The 19,192-nt window shown below is 39.8% G+C and overlaps 1 protein-coding gene across 7 annotated transcripts in view; it reads right to left on the bottom strand.

The window, feature by feature from the left end:
- Positions 1–19,192, bottom strand: part of SUSD1 (sushi domain containing 1) — a 118,296-nt gene that overhangs the window by 42,276 nt on the left and 56,828 nt on the right. For all 7 annotated transcript variants that reach the window (XM_072959926.1, XM_072959921.1, XM_072959924.1 and 4 more), the window contains exon 10: positions 15,594–15,783. In XM_072959926.1, coding sequence (XP_072816027.1) covers positions 15,594–15,783 — 190 coding nt within the window. The remainder of the gene's footprint in view (positions 1–15,593; positions 15,784–19,192) is intronic.

A 19,192-nucleotide genomic window follows, 5' to 3' on the forward strand; every position in this document is an offset into this window, starting at 1 on the left:
ACATTTCTGACTAAAAATCTTGGCATTTAATTTGATAGAAACTCCTTGATTTAAAAGAGTGTTTAAGGTGGAGGGTATAGCTCAAGTGGCAGAGCACATTCCTAGCATGCAGGAGGTCCTGGGTTCAATCCCCAGCACCTCCATCAAAAATGAATAAATAAATAAACCTAAAAATAAAGAGTGTCTATTAGAAACCACCATACTTAGTGGCAAAATAATGAAGCAATTTCTAGTAAAGTTAAGAAATAGACAAGGGTACATGATTTCAAAGATATTATTCAGCATTAGTCAGAAAATTCTTGACAATGCAGAAAAAGGCAAGGAAAAAAAATGAGCTATAAATAGCAGAAAGAAAGGGAACAAATGATGCAACTTCCAGTAAGTCTAAGACAATCAACAGAAAAACAAATAGGAAATTGTTTGAAAATAGAAAACAAATACAAATAATAGGAACTTGGCAAAGTGCACCCAAACACAAGAACATAGAAAAATGAATAACTATCTACATATCTGCAACAACAAGTATGGTAGGCTGAACAATGGTCCCCCAAAGAAGCCCACGTCCTGGTCCCTGGATTCTGTAACCATGTTACCTTACATGGCATACAGATTTTGCAAATGTGACTATGACAGGGAAATGATCCTGGATTATCCAAGGGTTCTTAAAAGAGAGAAACAAGAAGATCAGGGATAGAGGGCTTTAAGGACAAAATCAGAGGTTAAACTGATGAGCTTTAAAGATGAGGATGGGGCCATGAGCCAAGGAATGTAGGCAGGCTCTAGAAACTGGAAAGAGCAAGGAAGTGGATTCTCCCCTTGAGCTCCTAGAATGAATACAGGCTTGCTGACACCTTAATGTTAACCCAGTGAAACTAAATGAGACTTCTGAACTCCAGAACTGTAAGTAAATTTGTGTTGTTTTAAGCCACTAAATTTGCAGTAATTCGTCATACCAACAATAGGAAACTAAAACAAATAAAATATAATAGAAAAATTAAAAGATCTCTACTCACAAGAGAAGAAATCATGAACGAACTTGAAATACCTAGAAATAATCTAAGTAGAAATGTCCAAGACTTATATAAAGACTTTTTTTTCCCCCCTGAGGACATAAAAGAAAACAATAGAGAGAGAAATGCTACATCCTTGGAGGGAAAGGTTGAAAAGCGAAAAGATGTCAATTCTCCACCAATTAATCTATAAATGGAATATACTTCCAACAGTGATTCCAATGGACCATCTTAGAACGGGATAAACTTACACACTCATCCAGTGAACATTTAGAAAGTTCTCACCATATGCCAGGCATGCCTGAGGATAACGTGGTGAGAAAGCCAAGTCCCTGCACTTAACGGAATTCATTCTAGTGAGAAAGGCAGAAAATGAACAAGTGAAAAGCTAAAATTTAAAAATACAGTCTTGTGCACGGGTAAAGACACAAAGAAAATCATCGTGTGAGGGTAGAAAGGGTGGACAGGGAGGATGGAGAAGGGGGGGGGCTCCAAGGTCAGAGTCCCGTAGGTTGGACTCAGCTTGGGACATTCAACAAACAGAGAGTAATTACTGCTAACATTTGGGGGGGGGGGGAGATTAATGAGAATAGCAAGAAAAAAATTGAAATAAAAATATTGAAAGAGGACACAACTAGGTATCAGTACCTATTGGGCGGAGGGTGGGAAGGGATAGACAGGATTTCAAAATTGTAGAATAGATAAACAAGATTATACTGTATAGCACAGGGAAATAGACACAAGATCTTATGGTAGCTCACAGAGAAAACAATGTGACAATGAATATATATATATGTTCATGTATAACTGAAAAATTGTGCTCTTCACTGGAATTTGATACAACATTGTAAAATGATTATAAATCAATAAAAATGTCTAAAAAAATCAATAGATATAACAACAACAAAAAATAAAGTTATAATAGTGTTTGTCAACCTGTTTTCATTATAGCCTTACCCAGAGCCTTTTTAAACATTTTTTCCCCTAATCTCTCACCCTTTATAAAATTTTAATACCACAGATATGCATGTTTCTTATTTACTATATGTTTAGCAATGCTTCACATATAAAAAGAATAATATTTTTTCACTCCTCAAGAACCAATTTTTGCCCATGGCGGGGAGGTTCTGCATCCCCCTGGGGTGACACCACCCCCATTGAGAATGCTAAAGTAAATTGCTGGTTTGCTGATAGCAAAGGAATAAGCAAAGAGATCAATGGAACAGAGAAGAACCCAGAAACCAATCTATGCAGGAGAACTTGTATAAGATAAAAGGGGAATTTCTAATCAGTAGGAAATAAATTAAGTTGGGAAATAGCTATCCATAGAGATAAACTAATACTAGATTCCTGCCTTGACATATCAGGCAAAAATGATTCCAACTATATTAAAATTTTTAGTCAAAAAATACAGTAGAAAAGAATATAGAAAAATAGTTCTATAATCTTGGTTAGCAAAGAAAGAAATAATAAGAAAACTAGAAAATACATATCTTTTTATTTGACTAAATCTTTAATTTTCTTTAAGGCAAAAGATACAACAACCTAAGTTTGAAAGACAAACGACAAAGTGTGGAAAAAAAACTTTAACATGTTTGAAAAAGTTGATGGCCTTGCTGTCGAAAGAACCTACCATGAAGAAAAACATCACCATCAACATATACAAAAGAAGCAAAAATAGAAAAAGTGATTCATAGGAAAACTGTAATAGGACATTCAATAAGCAAAAAAATACAAATTGAAACAAAATCAAATAAGCTTTTCACTTATTAGGCTCTCAAACATTAAAAAAATTGGAATATCCAGCATTGGTGAAGGTGCTGGAAAACAGGTATGTGTGTAAATTGATACAGTCTCTGTGGAGAAGAATTTATGGGGCTCTTTATCTTCGTAATCCCACTCAAGACTCAGTTCTATAGAAATACCCTGCCCAAGGATGCAAAGATACAGCCCATCTCATCAAACCGAAGATTTCATTCTTGTAAGACACACTATTATTATTTGCCTTACTAAGAAAGAAAAAAAATCCTTCCAAGTAAACTGTCATGATTATTTTCTTGTCTCTTAGAATTATTTTATACTGGTTGAAAGAGTTTTTTTCAGACCCACAGAGACATTAAAATTTTATAGTATATCATAAAAGAAAAATTGAAGCAAAACTGATTGAGACACTCCTAAAATTTTCTCATATTCAGTAGGTAACACTGCTCAAACACTTTTTAATTAGGATTTACCAGTGTTGCACCAGAAATTGACAGAACACTGTAAACTGACTATACTTCAATTTAAAACATTTTTTTAAAAGAGTTATCTGTGTCTATATCTTTCCACATCCTCTGCACTATTCAGAGTTTGATAAGGTAGTATTTCTTTTACATGTTCTATTTTCTCTTTCCTGCAAGCCATTCTGATGCTGACACTCGCTTTTATATGCTGCTGATTTATTTCCATAGTTTTCTACATACACAATAACTTTTTGTTGCAATGTCAAATCACTGGAAAACTTCTGGTAAACAAAATGTTCATATACCATTAATGTCCATAACTAACTAAAAGTAGCAACACTGCAAGCAGCTATGACCAATTTGATGTATACAAGGGTGATGATGGCGATTATGCTCACGGCAGCCACCTGACTGTATAACAATTGCTAAGAATTCACAGATATTAAAATGTGAAAAAATGTGCATCTGAGAATCAACAAAACTTAATATATGCAAGTATACCAATAGCAGCATTGTCTATAACAAGAAAAATTTGAAAGGGAAACCCTAAATATCCTTCCACAGTAGCTAAATTAATAAGTTACTGAACTTTCACACAGTGGAATACTATGCTTCCATCAAAGAGAATGAAATGACATTATATGAACTGATACGGAAGTATGTCCATAGAATATTGCAAAGCCAAAAGTAAAAAAATGAAACAAAAAAGCAAGATGACAAATGGTACACATATGATCCTGGTTTTGTTTCAAAGGATTCACACCCACACACACACGAATGCACATATAATGTTACAGTGGTCGTGGGTCTGCAATTTCTTTCTGGAAACTCACTGGTTCAGTTCAGTTCCACCATGGTCAGAGAGTGACTCTCATGCTAGGTCCTCTTCTCTCCAGTCAAGAGGCTCACAGCTTGGACCACAGACAGGTTAAACTCGTGCTGAATTCACTGGGGGTTGGGTTTGGGGATCCTAATGGCACATCCTGAGTCCCTTCCTACTCTGCTCTCTGATCCTTTGCTATAGAAAGCACATGCTCTGTTTCTCACACAAATATCCCTTCTCTCCACCATTTTCAGCGATCACTCTGTCTTCCCTCTCTCCTTTCCCAACCTGCAGAGCCAGTCTAATCTAGAAGCTTAAAGTTGAAAAACCAGACCTGTGGAAGTCCCTTAGAGAAGGAAAATGTGGCTCTCAGTTTATCAGATTCCTTGAAACTTTTGTTTCTGCCTCATTAATGTGGGTGAGCAACTCTGGGCAAAACGAGTCATTACTTCCTCTGTGCTCGCACAGTCCCCTGAAAATACCTCAAACCACACTTTATCCACTGCATTATTATGTGTGTGTGCACGATGAGAGACTACGTCTCGTTTGTCTTTGGACTCCTCACATCCGGGACAGTGGCGAGCACGGCATTCCTGGCTGTTTAAATGTAAGCAATCAGCAGTAAGGGGAAAGCGAAGCACCGATATCATAGTAACCAAATGGAACACAGGTGCTCTGAATAAGACATGGTTTCTACCCTTAATATGTATTTAATCTAGAAGAGGAGTTACACTGTATAACAAAAATATAAGGAAGTATGTAACCACTGTCATAAGGTAAATTTAAGGAAGTTAACATTTCATAGATGTCTATGGTGTGTCAGGTATTGTGCTGGTTCTCCTTATGCACTAACATGTTTAGTCTCACAACAAATCCACATTATTAGTGTCATTTTTACAGTTAAGGCAATTTAGGCACACAGAGGTTAAGTAACTTGCCCAAAGGCACAGAGATAGTAAATTGCAGATCTGAGATCTGAAGTTAGATAGCCTGGCGCCAGGGTAACTGTGCCAAACGCCTACTTGTACTTCCCCTTATGGAAATTCAGAAAGAAGAAAACTTACCTTCAGTTGGGGAGATTATGAAAGGAGGGAATATAGAAACTGAAGAAAAGAAGCGGGGTGTTCCAGGTAGAAGAAGTGACATGAGCAGAGATATGGAGGTGGAAACTTAGCACTTAAGAATTCGTTTCAGATTAGAGTTCTGATTAGTTCAAGGATAATGGTGGCCCCTTAAATTCAAATCTCCCTACACATTCTCCAAAATGTTTTTCGGATCAACTGGAAAAGCAAATAAAACAACATAAAGCCAATGCTGTCATCACAACTGGAAGAGAGAGAATACTACAAACTTTAAAGCACCATTTAATAGAAAAATAAACCACACTCCAGCAAAGTTATCTCTCAGTTTCCCACAGAACTTTCTCTTCCACAAGAAGAGCCGTGTGAAAGAGAAAAGGGAAACAAAGGGCTCAAACATGAGTTAGATTCACATTCGGAAAGAGATTCACTCCTGGAAAGAGAAATTCCACCGTAAGCCTGAAAACCCTGAAAAAGAGACGTGGTATGTCGGAGTACTGACTACAAGCAAAGAAAGAAAAGTTTATGAGATTTCAGGTAGTGACATGAGAAAGGCATTGCTTCTGGGAAAGAAGAGGATAAAAAGGAAAGAATAGATGTCCTTTGGAAACTAAGTGGTGATGGGAAAAAGAAGTATGGGGAAAAGGTAAGATCCTACAAGTCAAAGGAGAACCCAAACTAAAAGAATACACAATTCATCTCCACCCTCATCAGAAAAAAAAAAATCCTTTAAAGGAAACTGCACCTCATGACAGAAGAGGGCACTCTTAACCTAGAAATCTTATTAACCATCCTAAATGGCCAATTCTGTCCGTGGAATTAATAAATGAAAGGAACGTTAATTTAAAAACAAAAACAGAAAATTAAAATCGCAACATTTTAGCTTATGAAAAACTCCACTTTTTAAAAAAATGCACAAAATAGGGGGGAAAAAACCCGTAACACAATAAACAAGTGTCCTCAGACAAGCAGTATGGAATATTAAAAAACACCTTGAGTTAGAAATTCAAAAGCTAGAAACAGCATGAACAAAAAGTGGGGAGGAAATGAAACACAAGTGACTGAATTCAGGAGAAAAGCAAAAGGAAAAGACAAAATCACATCAGAAATGAAGACTAAATTTCATGATGCCCAAAGGATAGATTAGAATAAAAATTTATTACAGGGCATTGAATAAATACAGGAAAACAACCAAAAAGAATAAAAATGAGAGTAAAAGAAGTAAAAAGAATAAAAAACAAAGTGCTTGACATGGAATGAATATAGGCAAAGATCCAACACATGTATAATTAAAGTCTCTAAAGAAGAAAAACACAGAAACAATAAATATTTGAAACTATAATCCAAGATAGCCTTACAAAAATAAAAATACCTGAATGTAAATACTGAAAGGACCCACCAGATACCTGAGAAAGCCTACCCTAAGACTTATCTAAGAAAAACGATTCGCCTTCAAAGATAAAGAAAAACATCCTCAGTATCTCCATTCAGATAAACAACTAAGATCCAAAGGTAAAAGAATCAGGTTGCATCAGACTTCTCAAAAGCTACATAAAAAGGCAACAAAAGAACTGAATTTTAAGGAGATAGAATCAAGAAAGTGTAAATCAAGGTTTTTATATCCAGCCACACTATCTTTCAAGTATCAAGACCACAGAGAAACAGTTTTAAACATGCAAGAACTCAGGGCATACTGTTCTCGTGGGGAGCCCTCTAGATGGGCTTCAACCAAGAGGTAACTGGGGCAACTTTAGCAACAAGACGGATGGTCAGCATCTCATACATTAAATTGCAGATCTAAGACTAAAATAAAGGTGGGGACATATGGAAGAATAAAATGTAAACAGTTCTGATAAAATAGAAATAAAGGCAACTGAAAACTTGAGAGGAGAAGGAACAGGGAAACAGGAAGCTAGTTTGAACACAGGCAATAAATGGAAGTTAAAGTATGCCATTAAAAACTAACAAACCAGATGGTGAAAAGTTAAACAAGAAAACAGAAGACAGGGCATTTAAAAAAGGTTCAAAGTTAATCATTAGAAAAAAAATATATATATATACATACACATATATATTTTTTCATACATACGTAAAACAGCAAAGAAAATACATTATAGAGAAAAAATACAAAAAACTACAACATAATACATATGGTTGTGATAACAGGAAATAACAGGACAGAGCTGAGTCCAAACATACCAGTCTTATCGATAACTGCAAATGGATTTAACTTACCTAATAAAAAATTCAAAAGATTTTCGATTTGTCTCACAATGCAAGATCCAACTACATGCTAAACATTCCAGGGACCTAAAACAAAGTGATTCAAAAAGCCTAAAATAAAGCAATGGACAGTAGTATAGCAGACAACTGGAAATCACTGGTAATACTGATATAACAGATTTCAAATCAAAAAGCACTATGATGAAGGACACTTTTTAATGCAAAAAGCTACAACGCACAATGAAGATAAACTGCAACTACCTTTGTAAAGCATAAGAAAGGGTACAATAAATATGAGAGCAGACTCTAAGAATGTAGAGCAGAAGTCAGAAAATGCTTTCTATCGAGGTCAGGCAGTAAATATCTTGGGTTCTGGGACAGCTGGTTCTGCCACAGACGATATGTAAATGAGTGGCTTGGCTGTATTCCAATAAAACTTTATTATAAAAATTAGAGACAGGCCAGATTTGGCCCACAAGCCGTAGTTTGCTAATCCCTGATGTAAAGGGGGAAAAAATAGTAGATCTAATTAATAAAACAAAGTCTTGGCTTTTTAAAAAATACCAAAAAATAGACAACCTGCTAGCTACCAATCAAGAAAAAAGACATAAAATCAAATAAAGGGAGAAGTAATCATTGAAATAAAAGAAAATTCAAAAAGTTACATGAAACCACTTTGCAGACCACTATGCAAATACATATTGAAAACAGAGATAAAATGGACAATTCCTGATACAGTTGACCAAAATTGTCCCCATTAGGCATAAAAAGTTCAAACAGACTAATTTCCATAAAAAAAAATTGAGAAAGTTATCAAGGAACTACCACAGAAAGTCCCCTCATGCCCAACTGCTACACAGAGGAATTCTACCAAACCAGCTGAGACCAGATAGTCCAAATGCTCCATGAATTGCAATAATGAAGGAAACCTTCCAAATTCTTTTTATGAAACAAGGTAAATACTAATGCCTAAACTTGATACGGATAGTGTAAAAAAAAAGAGAGAGAGAGAAGACTATAAACCTACATCATTTATGAATATTGGTACAAAAATACTAAAGAAAATATTAGGAAACAGAATCCAACATCATATAAGAAATAATGTACCATGACCAAGTGAAATTTACTTGAGGAAGGGAGAGAGAGACTGAGAGAAAACAAGAGAAAGAGAAATTTGAAATCGTAACAAATTTCAAAGTTACAAGGAAATAAAACAAAAACGAACATCTTGTAGTTAGCTTTCCTTTGCACTGTATTAACGGTAATGGAATGGTAAGAAGTAAGCAGTCTTCTCCGATTTCAGGTGGGGAGACCGTCTTGGAGCCCCTTTGTCTGTACACATGCTTAGAATACGGTGGTCCTGAAAAGAATGAGATGAACCCATTGCCTCCAGGGCCATTTGAAACCCATTTAGTGATGGGTTCCAGGTCCAAACAACTTATTCATGTTATCTACCCCATGGGTATGGTCCTACCAGGCTGGCTCTACAATGTCATTATCTTAAAAAGAACAGCCATTAACTCTCCCCATTTTGGGCATATTACAGGTGACTGGCAATTCCACGCAAAATACAGGCCAACTTCTGGCCTGGCCCAGCTGCGAGAATGAGTCTCTTAGACCGACGGTTTATAAGAGAAGCAGGCAGACTTCAGACATAATTCTTCCACTACAGAATACTGTTACAATATTTATCATTTTGTGGGGAAGATATCACAAACAATGTTAATTTATCTATGGCCTTTATTATCTTTAGTTCGGACTTTGCTTTTGTGAACAGGAATCAGTGTGGGGGAAGTTTTACAAGGACACCGCAGATCTCAAACTGTGCACGCTGTTAGAAAGCCTGCCAACATCAGCCACCTTAACAGTTAGGCATTCTACCAGGGACTAGATAAAAGCTATTCTATTCTCCCTTCTTTAGGTTTGTTTTTCTTTTTTTAATTTACCAACACTATTTTAGAAGTAACTAAATGCATGCAATTCTCTGCTAAAGAGAACAGGAAAATTAGCATTCTCTTAGTCATAAATGATATGGTTTTAAAGCCCTTAATTAGGAGCAGCCTAAATAGACAGTTGGCTTTGCAAGGTAAATATTGTCACAGAGAATGGCTACAAATCGACTCGCTTGAAAGCAACGCTACTGTTTCCATAACCCCTTTACAGCTCTATAAATGGTGGTAATCATTTTATTATCCTTTAGTTTCCTCTGATGCACATTTCACAGTTTGTCTTAGAAGGATGTAACATTGTGCAAAGATTTTTTTTTTACTGCTATTTTGTTGAAATTTTTCTTAAGACAAATTTGGTATCTGGTTACAACTACCATGAGATTTCCAGGCCAAAGGTATGTGATCAGATTATATGGAGAGGAACTGGGATTCATCCATGGAGAAGCAGATTCAAACAACTCCCTTAGCTCAGCTCCCTAAACTCGGCTCAGCCTTCTAAGAGAGGCCAACAGCCTTCTTTTCAGGCACAGATCCTTGTTATTTCAACTGGCAACACAGACCCACTGCTCCCTGGGCGCTGATGAGAGAGAACTTAATGGCCCCACAGTATATCAAATCTGAGTTGAGAGAAACAATATTTAGCAAACACTACCTGAAAACACATGGACTCCAGTCATGCCTCCAAATAATCTGAAATAATCTAGTCTGACCCCAGAATCAAGCCAGATCAGCAGAACACAGGCATTTCTGAGGCAACATTCCGTGTCCACCCCACACTGAGCTGGGCTCTCCTGAAATGCAATGTGCCGTGTTGAGAGGCGACACAAGAAACAGCTTCATAAAATCCTCATAAAATGCTGCTCTTCTATTGTACTATTTATGAAGCCTCCCGGAATCAAATTCCTGTCTGATTGTGGTGCTGAAAATAGCTGTACTTCTCTCCAAAAATACTGCTTTGTTGTAACCTTAGGGCAATGTAATCACTCCCTTTCCTACTGGATGGGTCGAAAACGTAAACCTAATTGTGTGAGCCACTAATGAATGAGTGAATAGATTATAAGAATATAAATTATTCTTAACTTCATTCCTACATCTTTTTTTATGTCCCTGACTTTGCTTTCAGTCTTGTGTAGGTTAACTATTTAACTTATTTCCTTTTATCTTATATACCTATGCAGGTCACAAAGTCCTTCCCAGAAAAAAAAGATGGGATAAAAGTAAAAACTTCTGTTTAAAAAAATTCTGTATTTAGCATAAATGTAACAAATCACAAAGAAAAAAGATCAATAGATTTGACTGCATAGAAATCTAGGACTTTTATATGTCAAAACACCATAAGCAAAATTAAAAGAAACAATGAAACAGTAGAAATATTGACACAAATAATAAACTATTACTATATACATACGTTGCATATGTCAATAAGAACACAAAATTGAATAGAAAAGTGAAATAATCATGGTAAATAAGTCAGCCAAGAAATCTGGAGGTTGAAATGAATGAATTGAAGGAATTTAAAACTGCTTTCCTAACACAGACTCTTAGAACTAGAATGGACCTTTCCTGATCAACTCCCTGACATTACAGAGGTCAGTTATCTTGTTCACATGTGTGAAAGGTTACCATTTCCCTGTCTTTTCAATTTTATAAAGGAAAAGACAGTTTTGGCCTCTCTCCACATTGTACTGATTAATCCTCAAGGGAGAAACAGTAAATACACAATCTTTCAGGTAAGAAGGCAACTCCTTGGGTCATATTTCCTAGTGGGTGGAATTGATATATTACAGGTCACTGCCCAAACAAGATGCAAGTTTTTGCTCTCCGGGACCTGCCTGTGCTCAGGCACAAGAGGCATGAGCATCCCCAGCCTCCAAGAGGTAAGTAGCCAGTCTCCGCCCCCTCCCTCTCCTCGGCTTTTCAGCCTGAGCCTGGGGGGGACGGCCAGGCAAGGTTCGTGGGCAGATATAATGGCTCATACTTCCGCGGGAAAGGCAGCAGGAAACCTCATTTGCCCACACGTCTAAGCCTCATGCTCCGGCGTAGCTTGTACTAAAAACTGTGTGGTGGAGTCCGGGGAGGGTGGGGGTGGGGGCCAGTTCCTGGGAACTTGCTCGGGCAATAAATGGATACTTAACTTCTCATTTGTTAGTCTGTGGGAAGCAGGGCTAAGATGCAGTCTTTCCGGCCTGCGACACGTGAGTACACTAACTGGGAGGGACTGTGAGTTTATACAAAGACAAGGGCTGCCACCCAGCAGCAAAGCACGACTGGGGAAGATGGAGGCTGTCGGTTCCCAATGCTGGAACAGGAAGAATGGATGATGTTTCGATTACCAGGAAAACTTCACAAATCAGGCAAAATTTCAACACAAAGGTTTCTTAAGCGTGAGCTTAAGAATTATTTTTGGGATTGAATTATTTTGGGAACCACTTTTTTCTTTTTTTTTTTTTTTTTGGTATTTCTTTTTACCACGTCTTTTCTTTCAAGTGAAGGCTTTTAACTGCCCAGAGGTAAGGGAGGTCTATGTGGTAGAGCAGTGCTGCTCAAAATGTGGACCGCCGGCATCCACCAGGCCTGGGAACTTGCTAGAAATGAAAATTTGGGGTCCCCACTCCCAGCCTGCTGAATCAGAGCCTCTTGGATGGAGCCCAGAAACCAGTGTTTTAGTGAGCTCTCCAAGTGATTCTTATGTGTGCTGAAGTTTGAGAAGCACAAAGAGCCTTAGTGGGAGATTCTGAGAGATTTCAGAGAGCATTTGAGGGAGCCGGACACTAGCAGACAACAGTAGGTTAGCTGCCCCAAATTCTGTTCCTCTTTTATTATGTTCGGAAGAGAGAGATTGAGAGAAGATAGAACCCATGGTTTGTCTACAGGCTCGGGGTCACCCCAGCACCACGGGCTCTCATACTGCCCTGGACTGTTTCACAGAGCTCCCAACTGGGGGTTCGGCAGCACGGATTCTTTGTGGGTGGAAGTGGACAAAACCCAGTGGGATGATTACAAACTCGAGTGCTGAGGAGTCACTAAGGTATATGCCTAGAACCCTCCATTTCTAGAGGTGAGATTTGCCCAGTCTCTGAACAAGGAATGAAATCAGTTTACAGAACAGGCTTTGGTCTTGCCAATAGGACAGGACTAGGAGAGAATGAAATGAAGCAAAGGAAATCACATCAGGGAGGAAGAGAAAACTTGAAGTCATATGAACTTCAGTTCTAAGGAAAGGTGGGGCTTGGGTGGAAAATCACTGACCTAGGGAACTTCCTGGACCTCATCAGGCCAGTGAAAGCATGAGTTCCAGAAATTCAACAGCAGCTCAAGGATCAACTGAGGGTAATTCTCCAGGGAAGACAAGGGGAACCTTCTAATGAGGAAGCAGGACTCAGAAGCAAGGCATTCAATAGTAGGAAGGCATGCTGCTCAGAATTAAAACAACTCTTGGGATCTCTCTAGGGAGAGAGAAATTCAGAGAAAAGAGCAGGAAACTGGGGCTGCAAGACAATGCATTTCACTTGGAGCGTTTCTTACTGTAAATGTGGAGTCTCCTGCCCATCAAGAAAGAAGGCTCTTTCACTGAACAGACTAAGATCTTCAGCGATGGTGGAGGGTGGGTAGAAACAGAATGAAAGGAGAAATGAAAAGAAAAGGTTCTAAATACATGGGATGGGCACTGAGAAAGACCCGGAGCCACCCCAGTCAAGTTCCAAAACGTTCAAGGAGAGCAGATTCCCTTCCCCCACAGCAGATGGGAAGCCTAGTGTCAGCTGAATCCAAGTAACCTCAGAAAAAGAGATTTCCCCAGTTAAGTTTCAATTCACAGGGGATGGCCTTCAGACTGCTTAGTAACCTAGAGAGGCTGCAACAACACATGCTAGATTATACTCACTACTGATAATCTGGGGTCCACTCTGCAAAGGAGGAGGTGACACTGGTCTTACTTTCAGAACTGGACACCATGGCTCCCTGCTTATACACAAGTTGAAATTTAGATCTCATCTCCTACCACTTTCTCCAGCTCACTCTGCTCCAGCCATGCTGGCTCCCCTGATGTTCCCAGAACATGCCAAAGACCCATGGTGTCCCCCTTCTGCCCACGTTAGTCCCTCCCTTCCTTCAGATCGGTGCTGAAATGTCTCCTTATAACTGAGGGCTTCCCTGACCACCAATTGTCACTCCCTTCGCCAAGCTTTATCCTTCATGTGACCACTTAGCCCTACCTACCACATTCCTTCCTTATCTGTCTCCTCTCCAACCTCCTGACTCCAGCCTGCTTTATAGCTGCTGCATTGGTCAGCTATCAGAACCTGCCTGACAGTAGATAGGAAATGAACATTTATTAAATGAATACATTCACGCCCCCATGGCATTTGAAGGTTTTGCTCATGGTCCAAGGCTGACAAGAGCAAGCTGGGTCTGGACTGACTATGCACTAGGTTCTTGGAACACAATTTTTCTTTTTTTTTTTAAGAACTAAATATTTAGTAAAAACCAGTAGGTGTGTGTATTAAAATGAGGGCCTTGGAGCCAGACAGCCTGTGTTCACATCCCAGCTGTACATCTCACTAGATGTGTGATCTTGGGCAAGTTGTTTAACATCTCTGTGCCTCATGATCTTTATCTGTAAAATGGGAATAAAAGTAATGCCTTCCTCAAAAGGTTGGGTAGGTTTGAGTTGACTCAGGGATAGCACTGGGAACACTACTTGGACATCTTCAGGACTCAGTCAACATGGTCATTATTGCCATCATCATTATTACGTGCTAGGAACTATTCTAAATATTTCACTTGTATCACTCAAAAGGTGTGAGACCCAAGTGCAAGAAGAACATCTAATCCAGGTGGAGGGTGTAGCTCAAGTGGTAGAGCACATGTCTAGCACGCACGAAGTCCTGGGTTCAATCTCCAGTACCTCCACTAAAAAAAAAATAATAATAAAATAAATAAACCTAATTAACGCCCCCTGTAAAAAGAAAAAAAGGGAACATAGCTTTTTGAAAAAATGGGAGGTGAAATCCACGCAACATAAAGTTAACCACTTTGTACAACTCAGTGACATTTTAGTACATTCAGTGTTGTGGAACTGTCACATAATTTTGCTTTTCTAACTTTTGTATCTCTGGGACTTAGACTGAGAAATGGGGAAAATGAAACTTGGAATAAGATGAATTCAACGTTGGAGGCAGCAGAGGAGTAACATCCAGTACAGAACAAGATTTCTAGGCTGCAACACACTCTCCGCCTCAGCAAGACCGCTCTGGCTGAGGCTTGGCAGAGAAGATGCTGTGGAAGAAGAAAATCTGGGACTTTAGAGCCTTTACACTAGAGTTTACAAGGGGAAGTGGATTTTATTTTCAAACTTTAATTTCTCTGAGGATTTAATAATTGGAGGGAATGCATATTCAAATTGTGATGTGGAAATGTATCTGGGGACTAGGTTTATGCTGTCCTGAGGTATTCAAGCAGCCTCTTCTGATACAAGGTATAATCTGAGATGAAAAAATAGAATAAAAGTGAATTTCCAGCTTCCGGGGCTGCATGGCCCTCAGTAGTGTCTAGTACATTTCAGAGCCTTCCAAGTCCAAAGACCGAAGTGCCCACTCCTGGCCCACAAAGAACAGTGGTGAACAGAGAAAGGCCGCAGGAAGGCAGGCGCAAGACCCATCCTATTCTACTGTCTTTCACTCGAAGCGGGCAGCCTCTCTGTGGGGTTGCCCAGAAATGTGTGTGTTAAACCTAATTAAGAGACAAAAGACATTGTAGGGATGTCGGCATCCCTCCCCACTAGGGGGAGCTGTGGAGTTGGCACAGCCGGCCTCTATGCAACTTCCTCACCAGCCACAGGGGGAGGAGCCTGACCTGCTTAGGCCACTGTCCTCTGTGTCTAACAAGCTCCTACAAGGCTCAGTCAGGAGGCTTCTTTGTCCTCCCAGCAGTGCACACAGTGCAGCTCCCGTTTCTGATCTCCTTGGTTCTAGTCCATAATGACTCCCCCAGGGTCCACCTGTCTTAGGTTTGGGGTGAGAGATAGGAAGCCTTACAGTATTCTCCACCCACCACTCCTGGGGAGCCCTGAGTAAGGCAGCCCTTCCTGGTCTGTACCCTCTCCGACCGGAGCCCCCGTGAGGAAGGGGACAGGTGGTAAGATTCAGGCACCCTGAACCCCAGACCAAGTTGGTAGTTTGTCAGAACGAGAACTCAGGTCTCTTGACTCCGAGACTAGCATCCTTTACGCTCCTCCACATGGTACCGTTGACCTGGGATACCAAACCGAAGATGCCTACACTTACCGGCTGGTGTGGTTACTGTCGTTTGCACCGAGTGCTGCTCGGGAGATCCCAGGAGGGTGACGTTCACGGTGTAATTAGTTGCTGGATAGAGATCTAAACACACCACGGCAGCTTGTTCCCTCGTTGTGAAGTTCAATGATGTTGCGTGATAAAAATGACTCAGATACCACTTTTGACCCAGAACTTGAAACTGTCATGAGATTGAAAGAAAGTAACGTGTTGAATTTGTTTGGCTTGCAGATATTTAGACTATAAGCAAAATGGAAATAAAGCAAAAAGGTTCCTTCTCCTTGTCCGCACCGACAGAGAATTATTTTTAATACAGTAGCAAGCTGAACTAGGGGAGGACTTTGCAAAGCTAACCCACCTACCCTAGTCAACCTCCCCCTCAACCAGCTACAAGACTAAGCTTAGAATATGCATAACTATGTTTCAGATGGACAAAGTGCCAGTCTCTTCTAAAGTAATCCCTTGAGCCTCCCCAGGAAAAGGAAACTATACTGGAATGACTGGGTAAAATTCTTTTTATTCAATAGGGGAATCCACAGATAAGCCTCATGGAACAGATTTTCTAAACTTCATGAGGACTACCCCCAAATTACGCATTTAAAGCAACTGAGCAATTGTCCTTCACTCGATCCTTCCTGTTAGAGCTCTGGTAAAGAGTTTTTGGTCCACCGAGTCACCATACACACTGCTCACCCAATAACAACTCTAATCATCGCCAACTCAAGATGTATGTATAATATAGGGACTTACAAGAGAAAAAAATACGTGAAGGTCCCAGGAGTAACATGATCAGCCCTTGATCAATCAATGTGCTTTAGCTGGATATCCATGTATTTTGTGTTTCCTTTGATGTTCATGTCATTGGCTATTCCACACTCTATCCTTCATCATCATTGTCATTCTTCCACAGGCATCCAAGACCCTGACACCTGGCTCACCGGGAGATTCCTCTCTCCCCCAATTCCTAATATGCTCTTGGGTAACATATAGATACGCCACAAAAACCTGACCTCCCAGGTTCCATGAGTTCAGTGCTATGAAGTTTCTCCACTCCACTTTAGCTGCCCATATCCATGGCCACATCCTAGGCGGCACCATCCTCTGAACTGCTCCACCAAGATCTCACAGTCCCCTATTCTTCTGGACCACTCACTCTCACCATGCCCGGTCTCTCTCAAGATTTCTGCCCCCAAGATTTCCTCACTCGAGACTGTCTACCAATATTCTACCACCCCCATCCTAGTCTTCCCCATTGCTCTCAGAGACCGTTGTCTGTCACTTCCACCAGTCTCTTTGCCTCATACCCTTATACTCTTGCCCCTTTGTTCTTAATTCCACCCATTCTAGAAAACCCAAAGCACTGGGTCCATCCAGATGTTTGACTTCACCCCGTCTGCATTCAGACTTCTGCCATCTGCTGGAGAAAACCTCACAACTTCGCAGGCTGCTTCTACAAAGTCGGTCTCATCCTAAACTACATGCAGTTCAGTCTTTAAAGAAAAAAATTACTTTCTAGCTACAAACTTTGAATCACACTGTATGTGCAATTTCATAATGTCCTTTTCTTCAATGACATAAAGGTTTTTCTCTATCGTGAATTCATTCTATGAATAGATTGAGTGCCTATGGTTTGCCAGCCAGGGAACACAATGGAAAAGAAGATACAGGCCCTGACTTCAGGGAACTCACAGATAAGTATTCAGGCAAATAGGACACCCAGGGATAAGTGTCATAAAACATGAGGCTGTAGGAGCACCCAGGAGAGACACCAGAGCTTCCTCTTTGGGGATCTGGGAAGGCCTCCCCATCTTAATTGTGGACTGAAGAAAATTAGCATGAACCAGGTGAGTTGGGGATGTGAAAAGTCAGGGTACAAAAAACAGCTCAGATAGCAGCAACAGCGTTTGGAGGAGGAGGTCAGTGAAGGCCTGACGATGACTGAGCTGAGCACTGAAGGACCAGCAGGAGTTAGCCAGCTACCGTAAGGGAGGGAAGGGCACTGCCGGTGGGGGGTCACACATGTGGAGACACAGGGCTGAAGGGCGCGCAGGAAGTTTGTCGGGAAGAACACGGCCCAGAGTTATACAGTAGATTAGGCCCGAAGAAGTCGATTTAGGGGTCTTCCGCATGGAGATAGTCAAGGAAGTCAAGAGAATGGGTAAGACACCCAAAGAGGGGTCTACAATGACAAGAGAACAGGCAAGGCGCAACTTTGATAGTAATCAAATTTAAGGGTTAGGCAGGGGAAGGGAGACTGAGAGGGGTCAAACCAACAGGCGAAAAAGAGACTGTCAGTAGGAATATTGGCCCACGGCAGCAAATGTTGGCTGGTGTGGAGCACAGCATATTTTATGTCTGCGTAGTGTTCTATCCGGTGAATGTATGATTATGTATTGAACCAAATTCCTACTGATGGACATTTAAATTGTTGCCAATTTCCCCTATTATAAATAAAGCTTCAGAGAACAGTTTAATCTTTCTGTATGTGTCTGAATAATTACAGTGCACTTTTGAAAGTTTACTGATAGATGCTAGCACATAACGATTCCAGAAAAGTCATGCTAATTTAAGTGCCCACAGCTGTGTAACTATACTCTCTCCAAGTTTATAGAAAAATTATGGTATCTCATGGTTTAAATTTTTTTTTTGAGGCATAATGTGTTCATGTGTGTTTTGGCAGTGTGGATACTGTCTTTTGCAAACTGCCTTTGAATGCTCACTTTTTCCCACACAGGATTTGTTAAGAATGTTTCACATGTTACCCAAATCAATCTTTGTCTAACATATTAAAAAAATAGCAATTTTTTCAAGTGAACTCTTTAATCATCTTAAGAGTGAGAATTAAGAGTTGTCTTAACCAACTGTCCCAGAACCATTTATTTCTGTGCTCATTTGAAAAATCATCTTTATTTAATATTAAATTATTAGGGTACCTGAATATATTTCTAGGTCCAGTGTTCTTATATCCCACTCACCTGCTTAAAATCCTTCAGTGCCTCCACACAAACATCAAAATAAGATCCAAGTTCAAGCACAGGATACAGGGATGATCAGGTCACTGCTAAGATTTCTGACTCACCTTTTTTCACCTCTACTTGCTTTTTCTCTCTTCCCCAAGAAAGCCATGTTCTCTGTTACCCAATAAACTACTCTCTTTGCCCACGATGCCCTTCTTCACCTCATCTGACCTCTTTTATCTGGTTAAAAAGCAGACAGCAGCAGGGGAGGGTATAGTTCAGTGGTAGAGTGCATGCCTAGCATGCACAGGATCCTGGGTTCAATCCCCAGTACCTCCACTAAAAACAGATCAATGAATAAACCTAAGTACCTCCTCGCCACCAAAAAAAAAAAAAAAAAGCAGATAGCATTGCTTTTGCTTCTTGTTAAAAAAAAAATTGCACCTGGACATCTACACACAAACATACAATCTCCTATTCCATTTATTTGCTTTTTACCAAAGCCCTCATTATACCACATTGTAGTTATCTGTTTATGTGTATATCTGTATTAATTTGAATCAGAACGTCCAGGTCTCAATACATGATATTCTGTTGGCAAATGGTTAATGAATTAATTTTAATTTAACATTT

Source organism: Vicugna pacos, chromosome 4 (genome assembly GCF_048564905.1).
Source record: "Vicugna pacos chromosome 4, VicPac4, whole genome shotgun sequence".
NCBI lineage: Eukaryota > Metazoa > Chordata > Mammalia > Artiodactyla > Camelidae > Vicugna > Vicugna pacos.